The sequence below is a fragment of the Ochotona princeps genome, chromosome 7 (genome assembly GCF_030435755.1).
Source record: "Ochotona princeps isolate mOchPri1 chromosome 7, mOchPri1.hap1, whole genome shotgun sequence".
Taxonomy (NCBI): Eukaryota; Metazoa; Chordata; class Mammalia; order Lagomorpha; family Ochotonidae; genus Ochotona; species Ochotona princeps.
The window spans coordinates 42,750,011-42,770,453 of record NC_080838.1 but is presented as its reverse complement, the minus strand read 5'-3'; the positions used below and the strand labels follow the sequence as shown (position 1 = coordinate 42,770,453).

Below are 20,443 nucleotides of genomic sequence, written 5' to 3'. Positions count from 1 at the left end.
CTCATGCGTGACAGTGGGTGATGTGGCCTGGCTGAGCCTTATGTATCCCCAGACCTAGTCCACATGGATACTGACCAGTGAGTGCTGCAGCATAGTCTGGCCTGGCCCATCCCCAGTGCCAGCTCTTGTGTTCCTCATGGAAGCTGCAGCCTAATAGAGGAGTTTCCCAAGTTCCTCTACCAGGCCTGTGTAAAAATAATTGTGAATTCATTCAAATAGGCCTATGTGCCTATGTCTTCCATATCCAATTAAAACCATTCACACCTCAAGCTAAAGCATGCTTCCCTCACAGAAAAACATTTTAAATCTGTAGTTACAACTAGTTGCTAGAAAAACTAAGTGGCTATGCCTTAAACAATGACTCTCAGACTCCCCAGCCTTAGTTCTTCCTTTCTTTCCTCCATAAATCTTTTCCTTTCACTAATTTTTCCTTGCGTTCCTTTGCAATAATATAAGTGTAACTATGAGTATGATTTCTTAGTACTGTGAGGTCACAGTAGTGTGTTTGATGGTGAAGAAACCCCAGCACATTGCAGTTCCCATCACTCCAACTGCCATGACTAACATAGAAGAACACCAATCATCACACTTCCTTAGCAAACAGAAAAAAAAGATCACTTGCAGAAGAAATGTTCCATACTGTGCTAAAGATCTCTTACAATATGACAGGGAGAGGCAATGACGCTCAGGCCTCTAGGTTATATTTCAGTTTATTGGCCCTCAGTCTCCTCAACCACACAGTGGTAACAATAAAAACTACATCCATATGTCAACACATTTGAAGATAACCTAGAAAGAGATGATTTTTTTTTTTTAAATACCCAACTCCACTAGTACCAGGAGGCTCTTTTATTTTTTTTTAAAAGATTTTATTATTATTGAAAAGCCAGATATACAGAGAGGAAGAGAGACAGAGGGGAAGATCTTCGCTGCCGGGCCCAAAAGAGATGATCTTAAGCTTTTAAAATGCATCATCCTCAGGAAAAAAAATGCAGTTACCCAATTGTTTTTTGAGCAGAGAGCAAGGCTAAAAAACACACAACGAAAGAGCAGCTAGACAATGGAGAAACTGAAGTCAAGACCACTTAAGAAAATACTGGGAGCGGGCCTGGCGGCATGGCCTAGCGGCTAAGTCCTCGCCTTGAACGCCCCGGGATCCCATATGGGCGCCGGTTCTAATCCCGGCAGCTCCACTTCCCATCCAGCTCCCTGCTTGTGGCCTGGGAAAGCAGTTGAGGATGGCCCAATGCATTGGGACCCTGCACCCGCGTGGGAGACCTGGAAGAGGTTCCTGGTTCCCGGCAGCGGATTGGCACGCACCGGCCCGTTGCAGCTCACTTGGGGAGTGAATCATCAGATGGAAGATCTTCCTCTCTGTCTCTCCTCCTCTGTGTATATCTGGCTGTAATAAAATGAATAAATCTCTAAAAAAAAAAAGAAAAAAAGAAAATACTGGGAGCCTGGTGCGATAGTGTAGCCACTAAAGCCCATACCTTGAACATACCAGGATTCCATATGGACGCCGGTTCTAATTCCGGCACTCCCACTTCCCAACCAGCTCCCTGCTTGTGGCCTGGGAAAGTAGTCAAGGATGGCCCAAAGCCCTGCATCCACATGGGAGACCCGGAAGAGCTCCTGGCTCCTGGCTTTGGATTGGTGCAGCACAGGCCGTTGCGGTCACTTGGAGAGTGAATCACTGGGCTGAAGATATTTCTGTCTCTCCTCCTCTCTGTATATATCTGACTTTGCAATAAAAATAAATAAATCTTAAAAAAATGCTGCAATGAAATAGTCAAGTTGTTGGGGGAAAATTTGAAGTATAGAATGCAGAAGACACAACAGACATGAAAATTACTGCTAAGGCTTCATTAAAACACTGGGCTAATAACTAATACGACATAGTGTACGAGGAAAATAGAAGACAAAACCTTCCAAGATTTCAAGTCAACATGAGGTGTAGCTTTTGGTAAAATTTTCCTTGTTTAATCATTAAAAGTAGAGAATACAGAGAAGAAAATACAAAGGTTGCATGACCACACTATTGTAATTTTAAATATCAAGAAAAAAATATGAGAGCCTCAATTTCCACAATCAGCTTATGTTCCCAATAGCATCTATTAACTCTTTCTGATGACCATGATCAGAGGCTCATTATTCCACGTTGGCTCACATTCCAGAATGTGCCCAGATTCTTCAGAGTATTTCATTCAGTAAAACTAGTCAATGTTTTAATAGAGACAAATAAAACTTAACTCAACCAAGTCAGTTACATCATGCTTTCCACCTGGCTAGCAACAGCTTGCAGACACGGTCTGCTTCCCATCACAGTGGCCATGTATAACCTCTGCACTGCTGATGGTATTCTGGTAAATTTTCAAAACCATAACCCTAAAAACATGTGACAAACTACATTTTATTAAAGAAACATGCCTGTATTACCCACTCTGCCTTCACTTGCAAATTTCAAGCCAATATTGAAACTCTACAACAATTGCCAAAACTCTGCTGAATATCTGTCTATGAACTGCATTGATGGTAATTTTATAGATTAAGAAAAGTAAATGCTTTGAATAAGTAACACTAACACAAGTGGGAGACACTTTCCATACAGCAACAAGACTTTAAAGGTAAACCATTTCCTCATGTTGGCTTTAATAGGAGGAATGAAGGTATTATTTCTTTTTAGGTATTCATTGGAAAAATATTTCAAAGAGGAGTTGAGATCCACGCTTCTCTACTTTTCAGTCTCTTGAATCTGGCTTTCAGGGAAGCAATTAAGCAGAGTCACACAGATATAAATATGAGATGACTTCAAACACATCTTTTAAATGCTGTACTTTTTTTGAAACCTGCTGGCAATTACAGTTTAATTCCATTCCTTTGTATCAAAAAAAAATAATTTTTATCATTTAACCAAAACTAGAGAGATGAGTTGACACATTTTGAACCTTCGCACAGGTAACATATAAATTAAAACCAGTGGAAACAGCAGCTCTCTGCCAAAATTAAATCCTTACACTCAAGCCTCAATAGACTAAGGAAAATGTTAAGTACTTTTTCTTTTTTAAGCCTGGTTACCAGGCAATCTGTATAAATAATATTACTCTATAAATGACAAGGTCAAAAACACTCTTAGCTCATAGCTCAAACTATTTTGTGCTTGAAAAATATCAATTCCCAAAAGACGTTTATGGATATTAAATTAAAAAGACAGAACATGTCATTTTCTACTGGGATCTGACACTTTGTGAAAGTCTTGTTATAATGTATTAGCAATGCAAATTACTACTCTGGTGTTCATGTACAGCACTTTTTACTTGGATAGCAAACATACACAAATATAGCAAACTGACATAAGGCTATGTAAGTCCTAATTTTCATTCCCCTATTTCCTGCCCCATCAATTTAATATTTTTTTTCCCAAAAAAATCACGTATGATGTATGACTTATGGGCCCGGTGCTGTAGCCCAGCTGCTAAAATCCTCACCTTGCATGCGCCAGGATCCCACATGGGCGCTGGCTCAGTCCTGGCAGCCCCGCTTCCCATCCAGCTCCCTGCCTGTGGCCTGGGGAAGCACTGGAGGACGTCCCAAAGCCTTGGGACCCTCCACTTGCGTGGGAGACCCAGAAGAAGCTCGTGGCTCCTAGCTTTGGATTGGCACAGCTCTTGGCCACTGTGGCCATTTGGGGAGTAAATCAAGGGATGGAAGATCTTCCTCTCTGTCTCTCCTCCTCTCTATATATCTGACTTTACAATAAAAGTAAAATAAATAAAAGTAAAATAAATCTTTGAAAAAAGATGTATAACTTGAATGATGCTTATATTTAGAAAAATCTGTGAACAACTATCAAACAACTGGGAGCTCATAGTTCTACAACAGTTATAGACAGATTGGCCTAAATCACGGCCCCATCATACAATAAAGCTTCTGTTCACTTTGCATGGGCCTTCTCATAGACTGTTTGCTTACTTATACACTAGAAGGAAAAAATATTTGCCTTCAAGCAGGTCTGAGCAAAACTAATTTAGCTGGGTGGATCAGCTAACAACTCAAGTTACTGAAATACATAAACTGTATCACTAAATTCTGGCTAAGCCATGAATATCATTTCTCCCTACCCAACCCGGCCTTTCTTTGTTCAGTACAGTTTTCACTGCATCCCTAGGAATATCAGCATGGAGCGAGAAGTTGCCAAAATCCCCACTCAGGAAAATAATTTTAACCTCAGACAGTAAAATGGTCAATTTTAGGAAGACTTCAGATTTTTCTTTGTGTATATTCTCTTGAAGAATTATTTGTCAAGCACTCTGAGGATGCTCACCTGACAAATGCTGAATACTGGAAAATGTTAACATTGAATTTCTATACAGTTTGCATATTAAATTTCCTAAAATGAAAATCTGAACATGGATTTTATCGCTAAACAAGTAACAGAAGAAATCAAGGCCCAGTAGTTTATATTTAAAATGTCCACTCTGCAATTTACGCCTTTAATATTCGTTTAATTGTTGTACTATTACACAGTACCTCACAGGTTTCCTTTCTCGAAGCAAATCTTCCAGACTCCGTTCACAGTGTTCAGCCACCACAACCAGTCTTTCTGGGTAAAAAAAAAAAAAGAATCTACTTTATATTTGATTAATAGAATAGCTTAATAACAAAAACAATATAGCACTGAAGGCAGTAACATATAGAAGTACTTTAAAAAGATCTTTTCAAACTTGTATCAATCGCATTGTTACCAACTAGAATAAGATAAATGTATAATCAAACAAGATTAAAATAGTTTTTTCACTGTGTTTTCCTGTACAGCTTCCCTTATGTGCTTCAAGAGAACCACAGAATTGCTCACTGTGAGATAAAAGAAGTGACTTTGTCTAAAAAATACATTGGAAAAAGTAAAAGATTAGATGATAAAAAGAAAATTTTGAAGGGATGGAGAAATTGTAGAGCTAGGTATAGATTACTTATTTCAAAAACAAGGTCTTTGAAACTGAGTGTAGAAACTTGAGAGAAGTAGAAGTTTTCTAATCACGACTGTGGACAAAGAACAGAGAATCAACTTGGACTTAGTTTAACACCAGGGGCCCTGCTGCAACCAAAAACAAATGCAGCAGACACAGGGAGCAACGTGGTCGAATGCTGAACAGCACAGTCTGAAGGCTTCGCCTCGGTTTCTGTTTCATTCATACAGTAACTAACACTGTGTCTGACAAAGCAGAGTCAACAGAATTAACCTATAGGTTCTCTCCTCACTCCCAGAAACAAACAAAAAAAAGTTGGGAACTCAATATATTATTTTAGGAGTTTAAAAGAAATTGTATGTTGTATTTAGAAAAAGTTGGTTCTAAATTACATAAACACAAAATATGCAAAACTGAGACACAATAAATAAGTAAATATACACTGTGCTTGAGAAGAATGGTAACTGCAAAAGATGAGAAAGAGGGCATTCAGAGTAAGAGATTTAATATATATATATGAGATATACATGATAATATAATATATATATAACATAATTGATATATATGATAACTCAGCACCAGCCGGTACAAGGTATGGCTCCACATGTGGGAACAGAGGAAAAGAACCATGGGGTATAAGCAGTCACATAAGGTGTAAAATCAAGACATTATCACAGATAAACAAGGTAGCTGAAATTCTCTAAGGTGGCATAATAAATACAATCTGAAAAATCAAAACCAAACCATTTAAAATGTAAGCTCAAATAAATAAAAAGAGGGTAAAATTAAACAGCTGAGATTAACTAGATAGGGAGTTTAACGGGAATAGTCCACAGAAACCAATAAGATAAATAAGTAAACTGAAAGGGCTACTTAATGAAGAAAAATTCATAAAAGTTCATATTCTTCACTCAATAAAGAACATGCAAAGTTAAATTCCAATCAAGTAATACAACTGCAATGCTCTCTAGTGATAAAAAAATTGAAAACTCAAATATAGGAAATTAATTTCCTTCACTTTCCATCTTAACACATTTTGTCAGTTTTTCTTTAGTAAAAAGTGAAAGATTTATACAATCTGAAGAGAAACCAGAGTATCTGTCAATTTGTCTTCCACCTCCCTGACTCCTTCCTTCGGTCTCCTGACTAGAACAGCACCTCTTCCACCAAAACTGAACTGTTTCCAGTGCCTCTGTATCGCTTTTGGGATGTGCTGCATTTTCTTCCTTGGTATCATTATCTAGCAATTTGCTCTAAGTAGAAACTCATGAGTCATTTCCCTTTCACAAAGCCAGGCAATGAGTTCTGCTATTTCTATTTCTCAAATGTTCCCAGAATACATACTATTTGTTCATCTATCATGATCTTCATGATCTGGATAAAAGCCAGCATCATCTCATTTGAGTACTGTTACAATCTTTTAACATGTCTTTTCACATTAAATCTTATTCTCTTCCGCTATATTTTCACACTAAAACCTAAGTGATAAAATAATAATAAAAAGTCTGGATATGGAGCTCCTGCTCTTCTTTTTTTTTTTTTTTTAAATCTTTAAGAAGTTCATCAACTTTTCAGTCACATTGACTTCGCTTCCCCTTTTTTGCCCTAGTACATGCACGCAGGGCTCCTTATTGCTCACAATGTTCCCCCTAATTTCTTCTCCCAGGAAACTGCTAACATGTAACATAGAGGTCAAGAGAACAATTTCTTTGGTCTGGAATCAAGCCCCGATTTTTGTTATTCATGCTACATGACCTTTGGCAAGTGTGTTAACCTCTCTATGTCACATTTCCTCTTCTGTAAGATGAAGAAAACAATAGTACTCCCACAGGGTTATTGGGAGGTTGAAATCCTGAAATAATATATAAAGACCTACGACAGGAACTGATACATAGAAGGCATATAAGTATTAGCTTTTATTTTTATTCATTCTTCAGGCTTCAGAGAAATGGGACTTCCTCAAAGAACACATTTCTATCCCCATAAATCAGTTCACTGCTCCTACCATGTATTGTATTTTACACCGTGCTTTTCTTATGGAGTACTTCTTTGAAGGATATGTATACATTTTTTGTTTCATATTACCTCTACTAAACAGTACATTTTGATGTTATTAATCACTGCACACGTGCACCATCACTGAAACACACAGGCATGTTACATGGGCATAGCTGTTAAATGAATCAACTTAATACCTGAAACAGCCGTTACAAATGCAAAAGCATTAAATAGGAGCAATCATAATCTTCCGATCCATACTCAGACGTGCCATCCACTGCGCCACTGGCCCCATCTGTCACAATCATAACCTAAACAAACATTTTTTGTCCGTATAAAACATTACAAAGAGGTTTTGTTATCCAAATATAATATTACCTCAGTAGTACAGATTTTACTAAGAGAGAAAATCATCAAACTTTATTACAATGTGCATGTTCCATGAACTACCCACTTTTAACTGGATATCCATAGTCTCTATATTGTGAGAAACGTTCAGGAGTGTTTGTTTGGCACTTGACTAATCTTTGTCAGGTTTCTCCTGGAACCCTTTTCCAAGTATCATCAATTAGGATTTGCCAATGGTGGAAGATTCTACAGAACTTTTTAAAAAAATATTTTTATTGCAAATGCGGATATACAGAGAAGAGGAGAAACAAAGAGGAAGATCTTCCGTCCGATGGTTCACTCCCCAAGTGGCCGCAATGGCTGGAGCGGAGCTAATCCAAAGCCAGGAACCAGGAACTTCCTGCAGGTCTTCCACACGGTGCAGGGTCCCAAAGCTTTGGGCTGTCCTCGACTGCTTTCCCAGGCTACAAGCAGGGAACTGGACGAGAAGCTGGCGCACCGGGATTAGAATCGGCACCCATATGGGATCCTGGCACATGCAAGGTGAGGACTTCAACAGCTACGCTATCGTGCCGGGCCCTCTACAGAACTTTTAGAGGAAAATCCAGAATCCTTGGCAGGGTATGGAAATTTCTCCCTGAGGTCAAGGAATGAATATCAAAACACTGTTTCCAATACGAACATGTTTCTCTCAAGAAGTCATTAGAGAATCTTCTTTTTGAAACCCTGGATCAGTATATGAAAACAACTTCTGCTTGTTATAAAAATAATATACTTTCACAAAATAAAGTATTTGAAAATCATACTGTGCCAAAAATAAATCAGCAACGTAGTGGCATCATTTATGAAAAACAAATGTGACATGGATTTGAACTTTAGAGAGCAGAACATTCACGGACTACAGAAAAATCTTCCTTGTCAGAAAGAATTGTGAATCCCAAGTATCAAGTAGTATGATTAGCCTGAACTGTAGGAATTAAGTCAATGAGAAGAAACTTCAAATACTATATAATTAAGCAAGAGATACAATAAAGGATTTTTAAAAAATCTAAAGCAAAGAGTTAGAACTAGAAGAAGAAAACCTGTTTTACTAATCTGGAGCAAAAAGCATGAACTATGAATATCTTAAGTGTGATTGGAATACAGTATTCTTCTAATATTGATTTGAAGGGTATGTGACAGCATTTATACACACATAATCCCCAGCGTCAGGGATGGGGAGGGGGAGAAAAAGTGAGTGAGTGAGAGAGAGAGAGAAAGAGAGAGAGGGGGGAAGGATTGCGGGGGGATGAAAGAGAGTGTTTCCATGCTCCTGTTTACTACCCAAATGGTTCCGAAGCCCAGGGCTGGTGCAGTCTGGAGGGCCGTCTGGTTCTCCAATAAGGATAGGGTCCCAAACACTGAGGCCATCCTTCAATGCTTTCCCAAGCACATTTCTGAAAGCAGAGCTAGTTTAGAATCGGATTATTGGGGCCCAGTGTGATGGCTCAGTGACTAAATCTCTGCCTTGCATCTACTGGATCCCATATGGGTGCTGGTTGATGTTCTGGATGCTCCACTTCCCATCCAGCTACTCCCTGTTTGTTGCCTGACAGTATAGGACGGCCCAAAGCCGTGGGACCCTGCACCTGCATGGCAGACCCAGATGAAGCTCCTGGTCCCTGCCTTCAGCTCAGCTCAGCTCCAGTTGCTGCAGCCATGTGGGGAGTGAATCGGCAGATGGAAGATCTTTTGCCCTGTTTCTCCTTCTCTCTGTCAATCTGCCTTTCCAATAAAACACAATAAATCTTAAAAAAAACAAAGTGGGGCACTGGAGACACTAAGTGGAGCTGCAACAGGCTGCTGACAGGTTAGCTGGCTTGCCACAATGCCAACTCCATGAATCATTGCTTCTATATATTTTATTTTTATTTACATTTATGATTTAACATAAAATAGTGAAAGAGAAAAAAAAGAAGGAAAGAACAACCTCACCTGATGATTTACTTTCTAAACACCTATAAAGCTGAGATTGGGCCAGGCTGAAAATTGAAATGAACTCATCATTTTAAAAAAACAGAGTATTTAAACTACCAGAAAAAATATTTTAAATAAGAAGTAGTGTTTCTGAAAAATTTTTACTTTATTGGAAAGACAGAGCTCCAGAGAGAGGAGGAGAAACAGCTACACACAGAGAGGAAACAGAGATGCTCAGTGTCCTGGTCACTGCCCGAGTGCCAGTGCCGCAGTCAGAGGTTTAGCTGGCTGGTACTGTGCCAGCTTCTCAAGCCAGGACGTGGAGCAGCTCACTGTGATGATCAGTCTTATAGATTTAAAGGACTAAGTTAGATTTTATGAAGATATTTTGTATCTTACGAAGCCCATAATTAGTTTAAACAAGGGAGTCTTAGACTATTTCGTGATTTCTGCCTCAGCTGACCAGCCTTCAGAGTAGAACTGCAGCTTCCTGAAGGAAAAATTCTGCCCAATTCAGCCTCAGTCCCAGCCAGTTAAACTTTTCCTTCTTAATTTTTTTTAAAGATCTACTTATTTTTATTGGAAAGTCAGATTTACAGAGAGAAGCACAGGCAGAGAGAAAGATCTTCCATCCACTGGTTCAGTCTCCAAGTGCCGCAACAACTGGAGCCGAGCTGATCTGAAGTCAGGAGCCAGTAGCTTCTACTGGGTGTCCCACATGAGTGCAGAGTCTCAAAACTTTGGGCTATCCTCTGAGCTGGATGAGAAATGAAGCATCCGGGCCACCAACCGGCACCCGTGTGGGATTCCAGTGGATGCAAGGTGAGGATTAGCCACTAGGCTACTGTGCTGGGCCCCTAGCTCTTCCTTCTTGATGGCCTGTTCTATAGATCACAAACTTGCCAAGCTAGTGTTCACAATTCCACCAGCCAACTCCAACCAAGCATTGATTGAAACTCTTTCCCCCACCCCCTTTTGTTTGCGTGTGTGTACAGATACTTAGGGATATTAGTATGTTACACATATATATGCACATACGTATACATACATATACTTATCTTCTGCTTGTACTCTAAAGAAAACTTTGCTGACATGCATATAATACATATATGGAATATATTATATTACAGATCTTTCTCTTACCATTCTTCACCTGTTTAAAATATCATGGTTCAAATAACTGTGTTCTTGATTTTACCAGAAATTACTTAAAAACTTCTGGATAACCATCACCAAAGACAAAATGGATGCACTCTTATTCATCATAAGAGAGGATTCTAAACACTACTGAACTTCAAACACAGAAGACTACATCTGTTAACTGTCTTCATGCTTTACTGGCTTTTTATTTTAAAAATATCTTCTTCAGGGCCGGGCAGCATGGCCTAGTGGCCACTAAAGTCCTTACCTTGAACACTCTGGTATCCCATATGGCCACCGGTTCTAATCTCGGCAGCTCCACTTCCCATCCAGCTCCCTGCTTGTGGCCTGGGAAAGCAGTCGAGGACGGCCCAAGGCTTTGAGATCCTGCACCCGCGTGGGAGACCTGGAGGAGGTTCCTGGCTCCTGGCTCCAGATTGGCACAGCACCAGCCGCTGCGCTCACTTAGGGAGTGAATCATTGGACGGAAGATCCTCTCTGTCTCTCCTCCTCTCTGTATATCTGACTTTATAATAAAAATAAATAAATCTTTCAAAAAATATCTTCTTCATCTTATTAAAAATAATTCAAATCTCAAATTCTGGTGAAATGTATATTATTCCTGAGATTAAAAAGTCCATGCCACTAAGATGGCAGGATAATAGTATCATTTTGAACCATTTTGAATGATACATAGAAAACAGTGAAAATCTGATTTCTGAGCTAACACAACAAATAAAAACATAATGTTACTAAAACATACCACACGTCACACACGGTGCCAAGTAAGCAGGGGAAAGGGAAGAAAGACGACTGTCAGTGAGAAGCTACATTCACAGCAAAAACAGAACAGAGAAAGCTGGAAACAAAGGAAAAATTCTTCAAGAAATCAGTTAAGTGCAGTCCAAACCCAAGTGATGTGGTATGATGTCCCCGAGACAGTAATGCCCACTATGGGCACCACTTTGTAGAAATTTCTCAGGTTTTTCAAACTAGATGCAACTGAAAACAATGGGATATTTTTAAACAATTGACCATTACATAAACACTTACCCTAATTCAGGTATTTACACAGAAATTTCCAGAGTGCTGAGCTTGGTCAATATAAGCAAGATAATCAGATTCCCTGGTCTTTTAACAATCTTTGGTATTTCCATTTCAGACAACAAGATTTAAGTATATGAATTTTTAAAGTATCTGTGATCAATGCTACCCTAACAAAAAGGACTGCTGAGCTCTACCAACAAGACAATCATGGGGAAGCAGAGTGATTACTGGTGGCTGGGGGACTAACTGGAATGGTTTCAAATGATGGTGATAAGCAAAAATGATCATGGTATGTAAGGGGATCAGTTACTATTTGACATTGGTAACTAAAAAGAAGGCACACATACAATGTCACCAACAGTATTCCACAAAGGGGATTCTATGGGAAAGCCATCCTCCTTTGGTATTTTCAGGGGACCACCAAGTAGAGGAAGTGGAAGGGGGGGTGGGAGAGGGCTCCAGAATACCTAGGACTGTTGAATCAATTATCCTGAGAAAAGGAGGTCTGGAGAAAAAAACTGATCATTGATCCAATTATGTACAACGAAGCTCCAAAGAGGCTTCTGGACACAGTGGAAACCAAGGGCAATTTAGAAAACTTGGAAAAGTCCCAAGAGCTAAGTAAATAGTTAAGAATTTGAGAAATCAGAACGTCCAAAAATTTGCAGATGTGACACTTCATGGTCAACAGCCATAAATACTAAGAAGTATCATATTGCTAGACTTTTGCTTGGAGTGGTTCTAGAACTGAATCAAGCTCACAACTGGAAATTCTTTAGAACCTGTAACTGCGCCGGGTGGCGGGGAAGTGGGGCCCCTGTTCCCCTATGGAGGAACTGAGTATGCTAATTACATGGTAGTGTAAAGAACTCCAAAGATTTCCCCAATTAAAGAAAAAATGCAGTTAATGTCATTGAAGCCATTTATCAAACAAAATACTTCAGCATAAAGCTTTTTCACAAAAGGAAAAACCAAAATTCTTTTCTAGACTATTGGCAAATGGTTGAGGCTGTATACAGTCTATTATGGCTACAGTAACCATTAGTCTTCATAGATATCTATAAGCAAATTAAGAAAACACGCCTCCTCTCCAAATAAATTAGAATTAGTTGCTTTCACTGAGCATGCAACTGGCAAAACCCTACATCAGGGATGGGGAATGTCTGGCCCATGGACCTTACCTGCGATCCCTATACCAAAATTTTTGCAGCAAAGTCTTACTGTCTCACCCCATCACCAGCTTATAAAGTTCACAACTGATCATCTTCCCCACTTAGGCAAAGATGCAGCAATTAGTTAATATGTTGCCTCACTATGATTGTGGTTTGAAGCACCTGGATTTCACTGTCTTCCTCGACTTACAGGAACGACGCAGCGAGGCATTATTGTGGTATAATGGGTGAAGCTACTGCCTGGGATGCTGGAAACCACCATGTGCAGTGGTTGAAGCTCACTGCTCCACTTCTGAGCCAGCTCCCTGAGAATGTGCCTGAAGATCAATGGCAGATGGCCCAACTTCTTGGGCCCCTGTCTCCATGCCGGAGAACCAGAAGAGGATCCCAGTTCCTGGCTTTCAAAAAGCCCAGTCCCAGCCACTGTCCCATGTAGGATTAAATCAGCAAATGGAAGATCTCTCTCAAAGCAGCCCTGCCTTTAAAATAAATAATAAAAAAAGAACACTACAAATCTGTACTCCACCAAAAGAAACTATATATTCACTGAGAGTACTAATCTCGTCTGAAATTTGTTTTTTTTTCTCACAAACAGTTATCTGAGATGTTACCCCAAAATACACAATTTTGGATAAGGATAGTTTCGAACCAAAGATAATTATCTCCTTTTTGGTCTAAAAGCAGAAATTTTCTTAGGTAAAGGTGGCAAAAATTCTCATTTATAAAAGCCTTTGATTCTCTTAAACTAGGAAGAGAAATATTTTCTTCTACAGAATAAACTTTACTGAATAATTTATTTACTATTCATTCCTTAGTTTTCTTCCCATACATATTCCTCTCACCTCCAGAAATCTAAAATCCTCTTTCCTTTGTCTAGTCTTCATACATTATCATCCCTTATTAAGAAGGTATATAAACCACAATCCTAATTTCCTCATTTAGTAACTTTCCTTTGGGAACTCAAGTGCATACATTTGTAATGCAATCAAGTTTTTTTTCCTTCTTAAATCTAGTTTTTATCAGTTTGATTCATGTACTTCAGTCCCTAAATCTAATGGGGTAGAAGACAATTATTTTCCTTTATTATATCCTCATCTTGATCATGTATTTTTTTTCCCCATCCTACATGAACATGTTGGGTATCAACCATCTGAAATGCCTGGAAACAGAACTGTTTCAGATTTTAGAGGCCTCTGAAATTTGCAATGTTTCCATAGACTTTACTGGTTCAATATCCCTTGTCTGAAAATCTGAAATACAAAATGTTCCAAAACGCGAAACTTTTTCACCCTTGACTTTTTTTTTTAATAAGATTTATTTATTTGACTTGGGAACCAGAGTTACAGAGAGAGGAGGAGAGCCAGAGAAGGTGGGAAGGAGGGAGAGAGGGGGAGAGGAAGAAAAGCGAAAGGGGGAGAAGTAGAGGAGAAGGAGGGGAAGAGGGAAGAGAGGGAGCGAGGGAGAGGGGTAGAGAAGGAGGGAAGAGAGAGAAAAAGAATACAGATCACTGGTTCACTCCCCAAATGGCTGCAATGGCCACAGCTGGGCCAGTCCAAAGCCAGAAGTCAGGAGTTTTTTCCAGGTCTCCCGTATGGGTGCAGGTGCTCAAAGAGTTGGGCCACCCTTCATTGCTTTCCCAGGCCTTAAGCAAGGACCTGGATTGGCAAGTGGAGCGGCCAGGACACAAACCAGTGCCCACAAGGGATGCCAGCACTGGCAGGAAGAGGATTAGTCTAGTGCCAGCCCCAGCCTTGGTATTTTGAATTTAGGATTTTGGATGAGGAATGGCCATTCTGTGTTAAATGCTATACATTTAGAGTTATTTTTTAAACTCAGAAAAAAAAAACTAGAAATGAAAAATTTCTTTAAAATATAACAACGACATTAAGATTTTGTTGTGAGCATGGGGGAGGGTTTGGGGAGGGGATGGGGGAATCCCAGTACCCATAAAACTTTGTCACATAATGCAATGTAATTAATAAAAAAAAAAAAAGATTTTGTTAGGACCATGTCAACAGATAAAAGTTAGTATATCATTTGAAAATCTGTCATTCCTCTCTGAAAATCCTTAATTTCACCAATTCGTAAATGTTTATTTGACAGAGAGAGAGGCAGAAAAAACCGGTACACTATGAAACACAAAATAGGAAAGAAAAATAAAAACAACCCCCCACCCATTGGTTTACTTCTCAAATTTCTAATAACCTCACTGAAACCCTTGAGTGGGGAAGCCGACACACCTCTCCCACGTGGGTCTGGGGAGTACTAGCACCATCACTGCTGCCTCTCAGTCTACACTGCAGGAAGCTGGAAATGGGACATGGAGCTGGTGACTGACCCTCAGGACCGCAAGGCCAAGGGCATCCAAAGGGCTAACTACCAGCTAGGTAAAAGATCCATGCCTAATCTAGATACAACTTTATCAGCAGCATACTTTAACATTCTCCCCTTTACATCCCTATAAGCGATCAGAACAACTATTGCTGTATCAAAACCATGTAAACTGCTCAATTTTTCTGAAGTTCATTTTTCCAATATTTAGTAAACAAATATTTGTCATTACATAAATATTTTCTATTCAATTCCTAGAAAACAAATTTTCAGAGGAAATATTTTAGTTGAAACGTCAGGCAATGTCAAAATATACTTTAGCTCACTTTTAAGCAGGATAAACAAAATGTTGCTTGGCTGTATGAAGGCATTTAATGTTAGGAGAGAACGTGTAAAATTATCGTTTTCATAGAAAAATGTATCATCGAGTACCTAGGGATCACTTTGACAATTTTTGTATCTCCCTATTATTTCATGTCAAACATTAAATGCTTTACACTAAAATGCATTCAATATAATTTCGAGAACAGAAAAACACCTTGCAATTATGCTTCCAAAATAATTATGAAATAAAGTCCTACCACCATAAGCATTTTTATTTGTAAACAGAACTGATTGTACTAATATAGACAGTAAACATCCTCCTGATGAAACACACCTCTACTTCAGCTCTCTAGATGGAACCCTGTAGGAAAGACCAGTGCAGCTCACCACAGTGCAGCTCACCACAGTGCAGCTCACCACAGTGCAGCTCACCACAACGCAGCTCACCATAGTGCAGCTCACCACAACGCAGCTCACCACAGTGCAGCTCACCACAGTGCAGCTCACCATAGTGCAGCTCACCACAGTGCAGCTCACCACAGTGCAGCTCACCACAGTGCAGCTCACCACAACGCAGCTCACCAGTGTCTGTCCTTCCATGTGAAGACAGCCACAACCATCTCCTTCAAACGTACGAATCCCATGAAACACCATGTGCACACTGATTTCTTTAAATATTTACTGTGTATTTATAACTTAAGACTTGGTTACAAAGAAGGGAATGTAAAACAGAGATGGGGGAAAAAAGCTCACCATGTTTTCCTCTGGATATATCCACATATTGACACAGCCGGGGATGGGTGATGGTCTTAAGAATCTGAAAGCGCCCTAAAATTTTGATGGAATTCGGTGTGAGAGGAAGTCCATTACTTCCACATACATCATGGGGCAGAGCTGAAGCAAAGAAGGTAAAGGCGCCAATTTCAGCATCCTTTAAGGGGAACATCTTTGGAGTTCTGGATCTTCCTAGTTGACCTGGAAAAGGAGAAAATTTTCTAACGGATCCACCATAAATTAAGTAGAATGAATAGCACAAACTTTAAGGAAAACAACAATACCCTTCACAGCACAAACAAAACCAAAAAACTACCCCTCCCACCACCCCAAAAAAATCACAAGCAAGTCTCTTAACTGCTACGTCAAAAGCATGCCACATGTTAGTATGCTTCACAATGTTCATACTACAAACCTTATCTAGCCATATAGCTGAGTATGCTGTACATATTTCATAAAAACAAGATGCTTTAAAATAAATGCTTTTAAAAGCATTTAATACAAAACACACATTTTCAACAAGGGCAGAGGAATTTATTAAAAAGACATTCTTTTTAGCAAGGTACTGCTGCAATACATATGGGAGAAACAGAAAAACCACAACCCCTACTGATACAATGACAAAAATCAGAGATCCACCACAGACCCAAATATAAAAGTTAACACTGTCAGCCTTCTCAAAGAAAATGTAAGGGACTATCTCAATATGCTTATGCTAGGCAAAGATTTCTTAACTATAAAGCAAAAACTGGATTAAGGTAATTTTTATTAAAATTAAACATTTTCACACGAAAAGAAATAGCAGAAATAAAAGTGTTAGCCCAAAATAATACTGTGCTTACATGTTACAGATATACACTATTTTTCTTACCAAACACATGTATCTGTTTATATGACTTGTACCCAGAATTACAATCTCTTACAACTCAATCACAAAAACAAAAGCAAATATATACAGAGGCAAAAGCAAAATAGGTTTTCAGTATCCACCCCTCCCCCCAAAAAGAAGGCATACAATTAGCAAGCACATGAGAACATGCTTAATAATCATCAATTCCAGGGGAAATCAAAACCTCAACAAGGCTAACTTGTGCTGCTCCCACAACAGTGGAAGTTAAATGACGGGCCATAGTAACAGGTGTTGAGAATGTGGAACTGAGCCCTGATACACCGCTTGTGAGACTGTGCCTGGATTAAGAACTTTGGAAAAAATTTTTCCGAAAGAAAATCTCTAACTTATGATTTTAAAATTCCATTTGAACTAGGTATTTGTCCAAGAAATGACCTGTCAAAAAGACATTCCATGAGCTTTTCCATGGCAGTCTCTTCATAACAACTGGGAGAAGCAGAGCAAATGCCCCAGAAGGAAATGAAGAACCAGCTGTGGCCCACTCACACCAGGGGTGATAGTGAACAAGAAGGAAACACCAGCCAATAATGCACAGATGAAAGAAGATACAACTCCACTGATGTGTTCTTCTCCAGAACTGAACTTCTCAACTACAGTGATAAAGATCAGGGGAGTGCCTGGCTGGGGAAGAGACGATGGGATGGGCAAGGAAGCAGTGGGACGTTCCTTCTAGTGATGGAAATGTGCTCGCTGCATCTTGATCGGAGCTGGTAGTTACAAGGAGGATAACTTCCGTCGGAATTCACCCATCTGATCACTTCCAATCAGTGCATTTTAATACGGGTAAAAATCACCTCATAAAAAGAAACACATTAATGGGTTATATGAAAAGTGTAACATAAGTAAATGAATGAAAATTATATGCCTGCCAAAAAAGGAGCAACGCAAAAAGAAATTCAGAACATAGGAAAAAAGACACATCAAAATATTAAAAAGACACACAGTGGATCAAATCAAAAGCTCAAAAATCACTTTGTAGGAATTTTAGGGATAACAGAACAAAAAAACAGTAAAACGTAAGAAATTATCAGAGGTAACAGTGAAAAACCTTCAATAGTTGACGGAAAATACAGAAGTTCAAATTTACAAGGTTTATAATTTCAAGAAGGGTAAGTTTAATACATCAACATTTATCTAAGCTTCTCCAAGAGAATTTATTGCAGTGAGAATAAGCTACCTGCTGGACAAGTAACCAAATATTTTCAAAACCTAACCAGAAATTTTAACCATTTCAGAGAAAAAAACATATCAGCTATCAAAGTTAAGATCAGACTGACATGCTCATTTTCTATTATAAAACAGAAAACAAACCACAAACTGTAAAGACTTGTGGGAATATAATTTTGATTCTATGCTCAGCCCAACTACCAATCACAATAGCAAACAACTTATAGCCGTATAAACACTAACGAAATTATCCTCCACACAGCATTTGTAAGCACGTTTTAGGATTCCTTTTAGCAAATCATAGGAAGAAACAAACAAACAAACAAAACATGAGGTTAAGAAACTGTAATTTAACCATCAGAGCAAGGAATGTAAACCCAGGAAAGCAGTTACACAAAACAGAGCTATTGCAATCAGCTCAAATCACATAGAAAGCCCTTGCACGTAAAGCAACTGATTACAGCGAGTGGGAGAGAATTTTCTCTGCACAGCATACAAAGGATGAAGCAAGAACAAGCGTCTCTCCTAAAAAGGAGGAAGCCAGTCATGGAGGTGAAACTCATTACAAACCATGCAAGTCCATGGTTCAAAAATAAAACACACTAAACGACAGTGCTATTTTTTGCCACTGACATGAAAGAATTAATTTGCCCTTATTGGGAAGAATAATCAGTGAAGAAAAATCATACTGAAAAGCATATAAGCAAAACGTTATAGTTGGGAAATAAACATAACTTTTGACAATGTACAAGTTTAAGTGCAGGTTGCTTCTGTGATGATAAAGAAAAAATGTCGTCACTCCTTTGCTCATTTTACCCGGTAAAGAGTCAAACACACTGTTACAGTTGATGTACTAGGGTAGGGTTAACACAGATTCACACACATTATTTACAATTACATGATGACCAATACAAAAACCATTTCAAGGTGTAGAGATGCTGTGGATAGTATGAGCAATCTTAAGAAGCCGACAGGAATAGAACAATGTAACTTACTAACACGTAGACCTAAAATTACAAAAAGTAGAAAGTGATTTCACTGAAGAGCAGGAGCGGCCTGGGAAGGGCGAGACAGTAACAGCTGCACTTTATTATCCAATTCTACCACACTAAACTATCTGATTTTCAACCGCATGCTTTTCCACACTTCAACTGAAAACCAAATAAAACTAACAAAGTTTGAAATATTTTTCTAAAAAGATAACACTAATTAGCACGACATTAGTGTCTCGTTTTAACTACCTTACGCATATGTGCACAAAACTACCCATAATACACACACCTGTTTACACTTGCTTAATAAAACAAAGCTGGTACAAAAAGGGGGGAGGGGGGAAGGGACGATGCAGAAAACAGCCTTTTAAGCAAATGAGCTTGAAAATCATTCTTTCCTCAAACATTTTGAAGTTCGTATTTTAAGCTAGATGCTTTTGTGGCTGTTGAGCCAAGAATGGTGAATAAGACACAATGTTCGCCTTCAGTGAACTTGCAAGTACAATGATGAACCAAAGGTAGCGGGCAAAAGAGCGAAAAAGACGCAGGTGCAATAAGTAAAATAATTTCCACATTTCTTCCACAAAAGACAATGATTATTTTATATGCATCCTCTAAAGAAAAAAAAAGTTATCTCTATCCAGAATACAAAGAGGAAGAGCCGGCCTAGAAAAGCAGACACTGGCAATTTTAAATTCCTTCCCTCTATTGCTTCACTTTGTTCCACTGCCTAAGGGAGATTAAAATTCCCCTAATCACTAAACCTTGAACAGAAACGAAGCCAACCACGCCTGCTTCTATGGTGAGTCACGGAGGGGCCGATTCTAGGTCCCCCAGCCTCTCCTGACCCCTTCATTTCGAGCAGTCACGCAGCGGTTGCTTTTGGGGTTGCTGAAGTGAACGGGTAATTTCCTAGCAAGGAGGCCTGGGGTGGAGACACCGTCCAGGAGCAAGCAGGGCGATGCACCGCTCCTTTGTTTCCCTTGCAGACGCTGCGGGGCCACTCCGTGCACCTGGCAGCATTCTACCTCCCACTGGCCCCACTGACCGGGACGCACACGCCGGGGTTACCCAATACCTGCCTCCGAGCCTGGGGTCGCAGGCGGGCACACAGACAAGGGGCTCGGCCCCACTGCTGTCGCTGCGGCTGGCGTGGCCGCTACTGCTTACGGCGCCAGACCCTGCATTTCAGAGGGCTTCTACCAAAAGGCTCGGAGCACGGGGCCTCGCCTTTGCTGCGAACCCAGAGAGCGCAGCTGTGCGGCTAGGAAGCCTACGCTCGCCCCTTGACAGCTCCCGGCCCGCCTCACCCATCCT

General features: G+C 39.6%; 1 protein-coding gene across 3 annotated transcripts in view; it reads right to left on the bottom strand.

Moving 5' to 3' along the window:
• Nucleotides 1-20,440, bottom strand: part of TBCK (TBC1 domain containing kinase) — a 184,275-nt gene extending 163,835 nt beyond the window's left edge. The window contains exons 1-3 of one of the 3 annotated variants that reach the window (XM_058666970.1): nt 20,205-20,440; nt 16,037-16,258; nt 4,531-4,603 (exon numbers count right to left, since the gene is read on the bottom strand). In XM_058666970.1, coding sequence (XP_058522953.1) covers nt 4,531-4,603; nt 16,037-16,229 — 266 coding nt within the window. In that variant the 5' untranslated portion in view covers nt 16,230-16,258; nt 20,205-20,440. Of the gene's footprint in view, nt 1-4,530; nt 4,604-16,036; nt 16,259-20,204 lie in introns of those variants that run through there. The other 2 variants (XM_058666971.1, XM_058666972.1) reach the window with 2 other exon arrangements.
• Nucleotides 20,441-20,443: the final 3 nt, after the last annotated feature.